The sequence below is a fragment of the Bufo gargarizans genome, chromosome 2, assembly GCF_014858855.1.
Source record: "Bufo gargarizans isolate SCDJY-AF-19 chromosome 2, ASM1485885v1, whole genome shotgun sequence".
NCBI classification, from domain to species: domain Eukaryota; kingdom Metazoa; phylum Chordata; class Amphibia; order Anura; family Bufonidae; genus Bufo; species Bufo gargarizans.
In genome coordinates this window covers 657,042,885-657,057,403 of record NC_058081.1, presented here as the reverse complement: position 1 = coordinate 657,057,403, position 14,519 = coordinate 657,042,885, and the positions used below count along the sequence as shown (strand labels likewise).

The following is a 14,519-nucleotide window of genomic DNA, read 5'->3' as shown; positions in this document are numbered from 1 at the left end:
GGCTGACGATAAACCAGGATGAAAGATCCCATCAGCCAAAGAACAAGCAAACGTTCGATCTTCGAATGATCAATCATACGAGCCAATTATCGCAAAAGAGCGTTCCTCTGAACGCTTGATAAGGATAATTTGCCAATTATTGTGCGTTCTAAAAGGCCCTTAAACCTCAATCCCTTTGCTGAAATAAGGGCTTATTCACACATCAGTGATTCACATGCATTGAACTCTGTCGGTACACAGGAAAAACATGGAGGCACGCACTATTTTGGTCCATTGTACAGACAAAATGCATCTATTCCACTCAAAGCATCAGTGAAAACCAGACTGCTCGCACACATCATCCCGTGTGGGGGCAGTTTTTTACTGATCCATTGTGAAGGCAAAACAATAAGAGCTTTAGCATCTGCAAAATGGACAGGGACGTGTGAATAAGGGCTAAACAAGCATGTACGATGAAGATACGTGTGGGGGGGGGAGCAGCGTACATAGATACATTTGCTATTCACACTCACAGTTGTCATTGTAACCAATGGTGAAGGACCTCGTGGCCTCTTTAGGAACTGTTGTGCATGTAACTGAATATTAGCCCCTCCGTCAGATGCCCTGCGTCCAAGAGGTCCCATGCCATTCAAGAGCTGAAGTGTGGGAGGCTGTAAGAGGGACTGCTCCTGGAAAAAAATTAAAGGCAAAGAAATGTTAGGGTTTTGTGCACCTTGCATTAGATTTTAAAGGGGTTGTCTCATTTATTTTAGAGCTGTGATTTGGTGGTAAAAAAGCAGCCAAGTTACAGAAAAGTCACTGACAAGTCACACTCGACAAGTGTGCTGACAACTAGATGCGATGTCTCAATGCAGCATATCGAGTAGACCTAGCCTTATGCTACCCTCACTATCTGACTTATACGACCAAATAGCCACTGGCCAGCTATGTATTCCTGTGTGTTAATATTACAGCAGCCCTGCTCCTGGGGGAGCGATTTCAGGCAATATTACAATTTAAAGCTTGCAATTTAAGAAATCCCAGTAAAGTAATACAAATTATTAAAAGTAGGTATGAAGGTACTGTTAGGGTACTTTCACACTAGCGTTTTTTGTTTTCTAGCATAGAGTTCAGTCACAGGGGCTCTATACCGGAAAAGAACTGATCAGTTTTATCCTAATTCATTCTGAATGGAGAGCAATCCGTTCAGGATGCTTCAGTTCAGACCCTTTTACGTTATTTGGCCGGAGAAAATACTGCGGCATGCTGCAGTTTTCTCTCCAGCGAAAAATACTGATCACTTGCCGGAATGCCAGATCCGGCATTAATTTCCATTGAAATGAATTAGTGCCGGATCCTGCATTAAGTGTTCTGGCAAAAGCGGATCCGGCATGCGCAGACCTTTAAAAATGCAAAAAAAATTTTATACCGGATCGGTTTTTCCGGATGACACCGGAGAGACGGATCCGGTATTTCAATGAATTTGTCAGACGGATCCGCATCCATATCCGTCTGACAAATGCCATCAGTTTGCGTCCAGGTTGCTGGATCCGGCGACGGAACTGCCTGCCGGAGAATCCTCTGCCGCAAGTGTGAAAGTACCCTTAGTGTTACCAGTCAGGCATTCTATGGTGAACATACACCAAGAGATTTTTGGATGGCTAAACATGCCAGTTTAGACCATTTTCTGCCAACCATCAGCACCTTCTGCTGACCAGTGGAAGATTTCTGTCCAAAATTTGATCTTCATGTTTTTTTCGGTTGTTGAGGGTGCTGTAGTTTAAGCCTGAATTTAAGGCCACAGGTAACAGCAAAAATCAATGGGTTGTTTCGCCCAAATTGTTTCATCTTATGGCATAATCAGCCGAGAAACGTCCGTCTGAAATTCAGGTGAGGCCAGCTGTATCGCCTTGGAGCACTGCTGCACAGCACCATCTAGTGGTCAAGAATAATAACCAACACAAAACTGCATTCTGCTTGCCCTGGGAATCCAAGACCACCATTTACAGTGCAACTCAATGCAAAAGATACTAACTCAACGCACGTAGTAAACACCGAGGGTAATGATCAGCTAGACTGCAACCTTATGCATGTAGGTAACCATTATATTAAATTCATGCTCAAGCTTGCTGCTTAGTAATGAATGCTTTTTATTCAAGTTGGGGCTCATGCACACGACCGTATGCCCTCCGTGAGCGGGCCATATGTCCTGGAGCGGCATACATTGTGCGCACAGTATCATATACATATGTGCGCATTGGGCCGCCCGCGGGACTATTGTCCCACACTCATATGATATTATGAGTGCGGGATAATGGCCCCGCGGGCGGCCCGATGCGCACAGCATCATAGTAACCTATGATGATGTGCGCTCCCGTGCGCACAATGTATGCTGCTCCGGGACATATGGCCCACTCCCGGACTGTATGTCTCGGAGGGCATACGGTCGTGTGCATGAGTCCTTACTTTAAGGTAGTACTGAGCAGACTTAAGTCCACGCTGTGATTCCACCTTGTATGAGGTTCAGCACTTGGGCCTCATGCACACGACCGTAGCTTTAGTCCGATCCTTATTTATTTTTTTAGATAGCACGCGGACCCGTTCTTTTTTTCTATGGGTTCGCAAAAAATGTGGACAGCACACGGATGTCATCCATGTGCTGTCCACATCCATGTGGTTGTTCCACAAATTATAGAACACATCCTATTCTTGTCCATTTTGCAGACAAGAATAGGCATTTATACTGAATGAAGCGCACACGGCCGGTATCCGTATTTTGCGGACTGCATGAAACCTTAAGTCTATTGACCTCAATAGATTTTACACAAACAAATTTGCATACTTTGGTGCCTTTGCCCTCGCTGTTGATCATACATACCTTATACTCAATGTGGCCACTAGGTGGCATGTTCTGCATTGGTAGTAACGGGTGAAGGGTGTTCGTGTTTTGCGCCACTGGAAGGAATGGAGTCTGTGGCGTGACCCTTGGGAATCCAGGAATGATCTTCTGCAGCTCCTCGGCCCCTCCTTCATTACTGAAAAATAGAATTTCTCTTGTCAGAGCAAATACTGGTCAGAGGTAATCTGATTCTTTGAATTTGATTGTCTTTCCCTTAGATCAGTGGCGGTCCAAGTCATGGCACCCCAGCTATTTGTAGGGTTTTAGGGACTGCAGTGTCCCCTTCACTGTTACACTGCCCCATACAGCAGCGCCGCTGCCTCTATTCCTCCAAGGAGTCTGACTGGTCACATGATCACTGGAATGACAGTTCTAGGGGGGCGGCTGCTGGGTCTAAAGCTGACAACTCATGTGACTAGGCAGATTTGCCCCAGTTCTCCAATGATCTATTCTTCTATTTCTAACCTTTGAAGTGGAATCCGAAAATGTTAATGTTTTATAATTCAAAAATACCCCCAAAAAAATCTAACAGAAAAAAGTTGCCAACCGTTGCCTTACCGATAACCCAAGACCCATTTACAAAAAATAAAAATAAAAATTGGGTATGTATTAAGAAAATTTGACGATGAACGAAAATAAATCTTAAAATCTTTTTTTTTTTTTTTTTTTTTTTTTTTTAGGGTATTCCTGTACTACTAGAGAAAAAAAGTCAACACGTAGAATAGCATATTATAAAAAGGCCCTCCATGCGGGGCCCCTCACTGTGAATATACTTACCCCGCGCCGCTGCTGTTGCTTCTCCCCGTGTGCGGATGAAAACATCCAGTGTCGGGGTGAGCAGCCAATGGCAGGCGGGGACGACCCCGATCTGCCATTGGCTGCACCCAACCACCACGCCCCAATCCCCCAACACCGGATGTTTTCATCCACACAAAGGGAAAAGCAGCGGCACGGGGACCAGGAGTGGTACAGGGAGGCAGGTAAGTATATTTATTGTGAGGGGGTATTTTTATATATTTTTTTGCCTTAGTGATGTGCACTTTTAGGCCCCTTTCACACGGGCGAGAATTCAGCGCAGGTGCAATGCGTGAGGTGAACCCAATGCACATGCACTAAATCCAGACCCATTCCCTTCAATGGGGCTGTTCAGATGAGCGGTAATTTTCACACAACACACATGTTCTATATCCTGCGTTTTTCACGCAATGCAGGCCCCATAGAAATGAATGGGTCTGCGTGAAAATCAAAAGCATCCGCAAGCAAGTGCGTATGCGGTGCGATTTTCACGCATTGGTTGTTAGGTGATGATGTAAGATTTCTATCTTCATTCAGCAGGACCTGCGCTGACGTCACCTCGCTCACCACGTGGTGAGCGCGATTACGTCAAAAGGTCCTTTGGCAGGTCCTGAAAGAAAAAGTAAGATGATGATGACGGCTGCACGAACAAGTTGATGAGGCGAGTTAATTCTATTTCTAATTCCAATGCCACATTGTACTAAGCATTCTGTATTCAGAAGGCCATTATTTTCCTTTATAATCATGTTATAAGGGAAAATAATAAAATATACACAACACCGAACCCAAGCCTGAACTTCAGCGAAGTAGTCAGTGTTCGGGTCTGGGTACCACAGTCATTATCACGCGCGTGCAAAACGCATTGCACACGCGCGATAAAAACTGAACATCGGAACGCAATCGCAGTCAAAACTGACTGCGATTGCGTACCTACTCGCACGATTTTCCCTGATCGCAGACGCAATGCATCCGGACCTAATCCGGACATGCTCGTCTGCAAGGGGCCTTATTAATTTATTGAAGGGGTTGTTTGAGATAATGAAAAACTTCTCCAAGGATAAGATTTAGGTCAAAATAATAAAGGGGGGGGGGGTTACTAATCCTCCTTATGGAGACTGCCTAGTAAGCATAAGGAGTTTTTTTTCTTCTTTTTTATATTTTTATTTTAGATACGATACATCATACATAAAAACGTACAACTATCATTAAACATATAGAAACATGTCCAGCACATAGAAGAACAACAGAAACCTTCCATGACCAAAGCATGTTGTCTGAATATTACACATATCGTATAACCCAGCGAGGGCCTCCCGCGGGTTATGTACCTTTCAGCCTAATAATGGTGTTATGTTAGTGGCGTTGGTTCAGCTTACCTAACGTGCCTTTCAATTGCTCAGCCAAATACCATTGGGTAAGACTAAAGGGTCTCATTACTGTTTCAATTGCCGAGCTATTTTTTTAAGAACTTTGCTACACTTCCCTCCTTACGCCTTTCGGCTTCTCTACGTTCCAGTGACAATAAACCTTTCAGGTTTTGCCAGATTGACCCTCTTGAGGGGATCGCAGGCAGCAGCCAATTTTGCAAGAGACATCTCTTAGTCACCAAGCAAATGGCATGAAATAGAACCGGTTGGGCCCTCACTGCCCGTTTCCTCCCAGTAACGGAAGAGATATATCATAGGTCTTAGAGGAATATTGAGGTTCCAGATATCTTTGACTATTTGTGCTACCTGACCCCATAGAGAATAGGTCTGCAGGCAGATGCAGGTGATGCAGATCTGTGTGTGGTGTGAGACATTTTGGGCAACTTGTTAGTCTATTTGGTCTGCTAGGGGCTTGCGGCAAATTGAAAGCATAGATAGCATTATCCTAAAATGTGTGTCTCTCCAGGTTTCATTTAGTATTGATTTTCTCAGTGCCCACCAGACTTTCAGAATCTTGCCTGGGCCCATAGTCTAAATGACAGTGGGGGTGGCCCATCCCCTAAGGCTTCTCTGACCTGGGAGTAGAGAAAGGATATGGATTGGGGCCTGTCCCTCTCAGTAAGGCCTCCTGCACACGGACATATGGGTTCCGTTTCCGTATTGCTGACCGCATATGCGGATCCACAATACGCGGACACCGTTCCTTGTGCATTCCGCATCACGGATGTGGACCCATTCACTTGCGGAACGGAACCCTACGGAAGCACTACAGGAGTGCAGGAGGCCTAAGATCTTGTCTAGAGAGATCAGCCAATCTGTCAGTGAGAAGTTTCCTGACCTGGGGAAACTGGATGCCCTGGAAGGGGTTTAGTTTGTATTTGTCTCTGACCTCCTGATAAGACAACCACCTATGCTGTAAATCATGCATCATATGTTGGGCTGCGAGGATCCCCTTTGCTCTCCATTCTTTAAAGAGACCACTACTCCTACCTTATATGGGGGGCATTTTATACTGTTGGATAACCCCTTTAAGGAGTAGCAGTCCCGTCTCCTGACGTGTCCGTTTTAGCAACTACTTTTGCATCTATTCTCAAGACTCTATGTTGCGTCATTCCTCTATTATTTCCTCTAGAACAGGGATGCTCAACCTGCGGCCCTCCAGCTGTTGTAAAACTACAACTCCCACAATGCCCTTCTGTAAGATGATAGCTATAGGCTGTCAGGGAATGATGGGAGTTGTAGTTTTGCAACAGCTGGAGGGCCGCAGGTTGAGCATGCCTGCTCTAGAAGCTTAATAATGAATTGCCCGTAGTCTGAAATGAAGGTCTGAGCTGACTGGATACTGTCAGACTGTGCCGGGACACATATTTAACTGGTAACACCCATCTGGACCTTTACGGCGAACTGCTAGTAGTTCTTTCATAGCTTCTAGCAGGAGTAATAGAGGAGTGATGCAACACAGTCGTAAGAATAGATGCTCCTGAATTATTACATTAGGAATAGGGATGAGCGAATCTACTTCAGATGAAACATCCGAAGTAGATTCGCATAAAAAGTTTTCAGGAAGGCAATTAGTAACTAAAATATACATGTGAGAAGAGGCGACTACTCCTCTAAGTACATGCATATGGCCTCAGAGCCCTGGAAGCCACGTGGGGGGCTTCTTCTCCCCATACTCTAGTTTAGTTACTATACCACTGGGGGCACAAACATTGACTCACTGCGTGTCCGGCACTCCCACTGTGTGTCTCCTCATTGACAGATATCGAGCCAAAGCTTCTGGTGAAGGTTCTTCACCTTCATCGCTGTCCAGGTTCATGGTGCCATTAGTCTAAAAGACAACAAGAAAATATACAAATGGTCTGAATACAAGCAACATAAAGAACCCTGCTGCCAAGGCTCAATAATGCAAATAGATGTCAAAGGACATCTGTCAGCAGTTTTTTTTACCTATGACACTGGCTGACCTGTTACATGTGCACTTGGCAGCTGAAGGCATCTGTGTTGGTCCCATGTTCATATGTGCCCACATTGATGAGAAAAATGATATTTTAATACATGCAAATGAGCCTCTAGGAGCAACGGGGGTGTTGCCGTTACACCTAGAGGCTCTGCTCTCTCTGCACTTGGATGGAAAGGGTCAGGTGTGATGACGTTTACACTGCCTGGCCCTGTCCATCAAAGTACAGAGGGTGTGGCAGTTGCAAGGAGAGCTGAGCCTCTAGGTGCAATGGCAATGCCTCAGTTGCTCCTAGAGGCTGATTTGCATACATTCAAAGATAATTTTTCTTAGCAATGCAGGCACATATGAACATAGGACCAACACAGATGCCTTCAGCTGCCAAGTGCACATGTAACAGGTCAGCCAGTGTCATAGGTACAAAACTGCTGACAGATGCCCTTTAACTTGATGGAGTGAAGGAATCAGAACCAACGTGACCCAGCACATCTCCAACTGCCTAAGAATTTAAAATGAAATTCCTGTCTGTAGGTAACAATAAACCTCTTTCTGTTCAGTGAGACAACTGGGGGTGTGTTTCTTGATAAATATCAATAAGCGTCTGTGTAACATTCAAAGCTGTGTATGACGCGCTGCAGATCTTTATATCAAGATTTCAAAGAAAGATTGGAGTGTGTTAAAAGAAGATTTTGCAGTGGATTTGATGCCTGTCTGTAAAAATGCGCAAGTTGTGCCCTTACCTTATCTACCTTAAATATCGATGGCCTATCCTTCCTTAGGATGGGTCATCAATACATGATCAGTGACCGTCCGACTCCCAGCACCCCCGCTGATGAGCTGTTTAAAGGGGCGGCAATACAGTCACTACACAATGTGTGGTTGGTATACTATGAAGAGGTCGCAGGGCTCATCTGCTGCAGTCTCTCCAAACACCTTATCAGTCAGCGGGGAAGGGGGGTGCCAACAGTCAGACTCCCACTGATCTGATACTGATGATCTGTTCTGAAGAGAGGGCATCCCTATTTAACCTCTAGCACAGAACGATTGGATTCGGCAATTGGAATTCCTGGTAAAACACAACCCATGCCAAATCTAAACGCTATCACAGAGAGTGCGGCAACTAAAACGTATCTTTTGTTAGGGTAATTAAATAAAAAGATAGGAAGTCAAAGAAAAAGCAACTATATAATCAAAATGAAACCCGTGCAAAAAAAGGGTTAACTCAGGCTATTTTCACATATGCTCCAGCAGAGGATCTCAAAACCGGAGGAAAATGCTTGTTTGATTGAATACAACCAGCTGTATGTGTTCCGTTCGGATGCGGTTGGATTAAATCGGAAATTAACAAACTGGATTCGGCACTAGCCCTATTATAAGTCAATGGGTGCCGGATCAATATTGTTCCTGCTTGAAAAAAACGGATCCGGCACCATTGACTTACATTGTTTTTTGCAAACCGGACACAAAACCACAGTTTGCAGCATTTTTATGTCCGGCACGGGAACTAATCATACCGGAGCGGAATGCATTCTGGTGCGCACTGTTCAGTTTTGTCCCTATTGACACTGAAAGGGACAACACTGAAGCATCTACTTCCGATTTTGAGATCCTATGATGGATGTCAAAACGGGAAAGAAAGCCGCATATGTGAAAGTATGAAAGTAGCCTCAAAAAGGACATGATGTTGATGTGATATTACGTGACTTTGTCCTGGCCCTTCCATCGTATATCTAGGACTACTTGGATTTGCTTAGGAAAATTGAACCCATAGAAGCCACCTCTATGATGCGGCTCGCAAGCATTGACATTGAGTCCCTATAATTGGGGCAGTGTCCTACTTTCTGAAAACCAGGGTCCTCTGTCCTACATAACCGAGCTTGGTCTTACTTTGCTGGACTTTATTTTAACCCCTTTTTTTTTTATCCCCAGTTTTACCACCAGCTCAAGGGAACTGCAATGGGCAGTCCATGCGCCCCATTGTATGCCAACCTCCTCCCAGGCTGGTGGAGGACATGGTGGTCTGAAAAAAAAATCTATTTCGGTCATGTGATGCAGGCACACGGGGGGGGGTTGTTAATTCTGAATGTTTATGATACTGGATTAGGTTTTACCTCTGAGATGCAGTGCGATCAGATAACTTTTTTGGATTTGCTGATTGTTAAAGTACACCTAAACGTATACATTTCACATAAAGTTTATTAAAATATATTTTTTCTAATATGCTTTATTTTTTTAGTTTTTCATGTGACATAGGCACCTGAAGTTCAGTTGCCTATAAGCGCTTTGCAATCCGTACACCCATACAGGGAGTGTATGCTGTGTATGGGAGCATGGATTCCCCTGTGGCTGCACGGAGCTCCATAGCACATCGCTGCTCCTGTCTGTACCAGCGCTGCTCTCCTAAAGCCTGGCATAGATGTGCTATGCCAGGCCTTAGCAGAGCGGGCAAAGGAGCAATGTGCTATGCCGAGCTCCTGCCCTGCCTGCTCACTCCGCTCTGCTGAAGCCTTGCACATGGTGCAGGGCCCAGCAGGGTGGGCGCAGGGTTGGAGCTCAGCATAGAACATCACTCCTCTGCCTAAGGGAACTTATTAATTGTAGATCGCAGGGGGGTCATCTACGTATGTACCTGTACCTGCCCTATGGATTATATTGGGAAGACCTTTCGTGGACTGAGTAGGAATCGGTCAGAGATATTAATGTGAATTAACCCTTTCGCGTGCATCATGGCCGGCAAGTTTCTGACGTTTCAAACAGCAGAGACCTGTGGCTAATTATCGCAACCGGCAATAATGCCGATCGCGGTAATTAAATGCTTTAGATGCCGTGGATCAAGTGAGATCACGGCACCTGAATGCGCAAAAACCTGTTTAGTACTGAAGCCCCGTGCGGCCAATCGGGACTTCAGTACATGCACTGAATGCTCTGAGTCTCTATGAATAAATTCAGAGCAATAATGCTGCAATTCTTATTTTGGCCACCAGATGGCAGGCCAACATAAGAAATTAGCAAAATGCTAAGAAATTGTCATTTTTTTTAATCGCTTATAGATCAAAATCAAAAATTCAAAAACATCATTCATAGGATCTTTTATGAACCTTAAAATAATAAATTAAAAAACAAAGTTATAAAAAATATGTATTTAATAAAAAAAATATAAAAGTTTAAATCACCCCCCTTTCCGTATAATAAAAAAACAAAAACAAAAAAAAAAACAAATAAACATCCTGGGTTTCACCGCGACCGTAAAGGACATTCTCAAAGTTTACATTTATTTTTACACTATTTACACATAAAAAACCTACATATGGGGTATCATCGTAATCGTACTGACCCAGAGAATTAAGGGCATGGGTCAGTTTTGCCTATAAACAATTCGCCATGGGAACAAAACCCGTAAAACAGTGGTGGGACTTGCGGTTTTTTTTTTCCAATTCCACCCCATTTGGAATTTTTTTCCCCGCTTCACACTACATTTTATGCCATAATTAATGGTGGCATTAGGAAAGTACAACTTGTCCCACAAAAAATAAGTCCTCATACAGCTATGTGACTGGTAATATAAAAAAGTTATGGCTCACAGAATATAGGGAAGGAAAAAAAAAAAACGCAAAAACAAAAAACTCTGGCATCCTAAGGGTTAATAAAAATTACGATACTCCGGTGGCCCGTGATTTGACTCCTTTTTTTCTGCGGAGTGGCCTGCAATGTCAAGATATTTAGGATATGGTGTAGCAACAGGGGCTCCCTCATCAAACCTGCCCCTCCATTGCTACAACACTCAATGGGGATTTTTAGCCGATACTCCTTTTTGTTTTTGATGATATCAGATATTTGCTTCTTCTTTGACTTGTACTTTTATCTTTTTATGTAATTACCCTAATAAAAGTTCTGTTTTAGTCACCATGCCCTCTGTGATAGCTTATCAATATTTAACTCTTAGAAATCTGCTTCATAAACAAGCCATGCACCACCTTAGCTTGCAGTTGGTTGCTATTCCTCCCAATGCGCCAAAGTTCTCGATAGTGAATGGGGAATAAGTCACTGCAGACTCCACTGGTGGCGGTTTATTAACCATGAGGATCCTGACCCACCTCCCCCAACATCTGCTGGAGGAAGACGGTCAAGGACACCACCTCACACATTCAACGGTCGACCAGTTATTGGCGGGTTCAGCCAACATTCATTTAACGCCAGCATATTGTGCAGTCCAGCCACGGGATCCGTAATCGGATTACCGCTTTCTTTGTTGCTTCAAACAGCAAGTACAGGGGTGGCCTGGCAATTAGCGGGCATCCACAAGCAGATCCTACAGCCAGACAGCTTGTATGGGCAGATTTCTGTGCATTTCAGCAAGAAAAGAAAAAAACGTTACACGCAGTCTTTGGTGCAGAGTTGATGCGGATTTTGCGTAGATCTCGTCCTTGCATTGAAAAAGATGAAATTTGCGCACACACAAAAAAAAAAAAAACACACAAATGTACATGCTACGGATTTCAAAATCTGCACAGCACGGTCAGTCTCTGCACAAAACAAAAAAGTGAACATGAGATCTGTGTAATCTCAAACACCGCTGGATCTGGACTAAACAGCAGTTTTTCCGCACAAGAATCCGCATAATACCGTAACGTGTGCAGGTGGCCTTAGATATCTGCCGATTATCATACGCACCTCAACAATTTGATTTTCAGGATTGATGAGTTGAACCTGGGGCACATTCATGCTGACGGCACTGCCACCTGCATCAGCCTGCAGAAGAGACGAGCGGCATTACCAACACAAAAACCACTGCACCCACAGAAAGGAACCACAGCTACAATAATGCATCACTAAAAACATCTCTAGAACAAGGGGAGAGCACTGAGCACTGAGCACATATCTCGCTCTCCTTGCAGAGGACGGGACTGAGACGGGCCCATAGACTTCTATGGAGCCATTCTTGTGCATGCGCTCCTCTCCCCTCATTCTACCGATCAGGGGGGTTTCAGATCTCAGACCCCCACCTAGCTAAACTTTTGATACGTCTCTATGACATATCAAAAGTTTTTTTTTTTTTTTTTTTAAGAGTCAGTGACCCTTTAAGTGTATGAAATCTCTTGTAACGGGCACCTGTGTGAACAGAAGGTTCTCAGTCGACTATAAGCAATGCAGTGCTCAATTCACTGACAGCAAGTTTATATTAGAAAGATGCATAACCTTCATCTTACAGTTATTTATAGGTGTGGCTGTTGGGTTTAGTCAACCTATCTATCCAGGAGAAGGGACCCCTGACCCCCACCTCGTATAATTGGGCGGCCTCTGGCAGCTGCATCTAGAAGGGAAAGGATGGAGTAGTAGTCCGCATGAGCGCAGCTCTCTACACTGACATCTATGACAGTCACAAAAACAGCAGGGTCTTAAATAATGAGAGCCACGGACCAACTCTCCATCAATTTTCTGCAGGAGGAAACTTCAACAAACAGGTTGGGTGTTGGGGAACCCCTTTGTAGAGACTGCATAACCTGTGGATATCCCATAAATATCTAAGACTGGATACCCCTTTAGGTGGAGGAGTGTTGCAGGGAAGGGGATACAGCAGCTGAATGTAGCCGACCAGATTTCGGCAGCTGCCTATATTCTGTTAGCGACACCAGTATCAGTAATTGCATTAAAGGGCTTCTTCTTCCGAGGGTCATTGGGCAGACCTCTTCCTTCGTGGCCGGCTCTGCAGAAGGAAGCATACTCACCTGCTCTACACTACTGGGTCTCAGCTCCTTCCCTCTACCACCGCTGCAGCGCTCTGGTCCCCCACTATCAACACCTTGACGCCACTGCAGCCAAGGACTGGCTGCAGAGTGACCTGCCCTTCTTGCGTCAAGTGACCAACTAGCGCCAGCCATTGCCTGCAGTAGCATCAGACCTGATGGTGACGGCAGTGGATGTGAGTGCTGCAAAGAGAGCAAAGGATCTGGGACTGAGTGGCGGGGAGCAGGTAACTATGCTTCCCTCCACAGGTCCGGCCACAAGTGGGGGGGTCTGCCAACAGAACCTCAGAAGATGAGCTACCCCTTTAATAAATACTAGCACTAGGAGAAGGACTATTAATAAAGATAAAATGATAGACGTGTTTACTGTGTAATTCTACGCCACCTCCCGTATCCAAGAGTGGCTCTCAGTCTACAAGAAGTGGGGGCCTCCGCTTTAGAAAAATGAGCCAAAGGCAACGGCTTACCTGTATTGGTGAAGCAGTGTAGGACAGAGGACGAGGGGCGCTGAGGGGAGTTGGGAGGCGCAGAGTTTTGTGCCTCTTCAGCCGTTCGCACAGCAAACTGTAGATGGCGCTGTAGTTGTCATAGGCGTCTGTTCTGAGAGACTGAAAGAGAGCAGTTTAGGTATAATAGTGAGGGGCAAAGAGGGGGAAAAGAGAAAACCGGCAATAAAGCAGAAAAACGGCATCTATAAAAGGGGGTTCCAGGGTGTTACCTGCAGAGTGCGGTCTTTGTCCAGTCCCATCTCCACCATGGTGTGCAGCACTTGCTCATTAATGGGCTCCCTCTGCCGCTCCAGTTTTACATGCTGGCCTTCTGCTATTAACTGCAACACAATGTATTCCCTCATTACTAAAATGCTTCATTGCCTTCGACTATGTTAGCGCTGCAATCACAATGCATGCTGCCCAGGATTAGTGAAGATTCACAAACAGCGCCACTCCAGTCCAAGCCTGGTACTGCACCACCTCGAAGACCCCTTTTAAGGCTACTTTCACATCTGCGCTTTCCCTTTCCGCTATTGAGATCCGTCATAGGATCTCAATAGGGGAGGAAAACGCTTTCGTTTTGTCCCCCATTCAACGTCAATTTGGAAAAAACGGAACCGAATGAAACGGAATACACCAGAATGCATTCCGTTCCATTTGGTTGCGTCCCCATCATACTTACCTCATCCATTTAAGCATGATGAGGCCATCGCGGCCATCTTGCTTGAAGTACCAGCACGAAATCTCATGCAGCGTGTGATGATGGCATCACGTCGGCCTGCGTGGTGACATCATACGTCATCGCACACGAGATTCCGTGCGGGGTCTTCAAGCAAGATGGATTTGTGGCAAATCCAATTTTTCCTGAAAATTTGGATAAAAGTTCACTTCGTCAACTCTGATTCACAGCCAGGACATTTTTATTGGGGTGTAAAGTGTGCGATTGAACACGTGTGACGTGTGTCATTTTATTTCTTCACAGGAGTGTGTGTATTGTGCTTTTATACAATATTACGGGGGCTGTGATATAATGTAGTAAAAAAAGAAAACAAAATAAGAAATAAAAAAAGTTACAAAAAAAGTAGCCATTCCTACAGTAAACAAAAATAAAAAAAAAATGCACCAAAAACAGCAAAGATACAATGAGAGATGGACGTTACTGATCAGTGCTCAGCACAGACACGGTCAGTATTGTACAGTACTGATCAGCAGCTGCAAGGTGCA

At 44.8% G+C, this 14,519-nt stretch overlaps 1 protein-coding gene across 2 annotated transcripts in view; it reads right to left on the bottom strand.

Moving 5' to 3' along the window:
* The window catches only part of SIK3 (SIK family kinase 3), a 128,411-nt gene that overhangs the window by 25,975 nt on the left and 87,917 nt on the right, over positions 1-14,519 (bottom strand). For both annotated transcript variants that reach the window (XM_044282264.1, XM_044282263.1), the window contains exons 8-13: positions 13,523-13,633; positions 13,272-13,412; positions 11,732-11,809; positions 6,822-6,931; positions 2,858-3,014; positions 513-668 (exon numbers count right to left, since the gene is read on the bottom strand). In XM_044282264.1, coding sequence (XP_044138199.1) covers positions 513-668; positions 2,858-3,014; positions 6,822-6,931; positions 11,732-11,809; positions 13,272-13,412; positions 13,523-13,633 — 753 coding nt within the window. The remainder of the gene's footprint in view (positions 1-512; positions 669-2,857; positions 3,015-6,821; positions 6,932-11,731; positions 11,810-13,271; positions 13,413-13,522; positions 13,634-14,519) is intronic.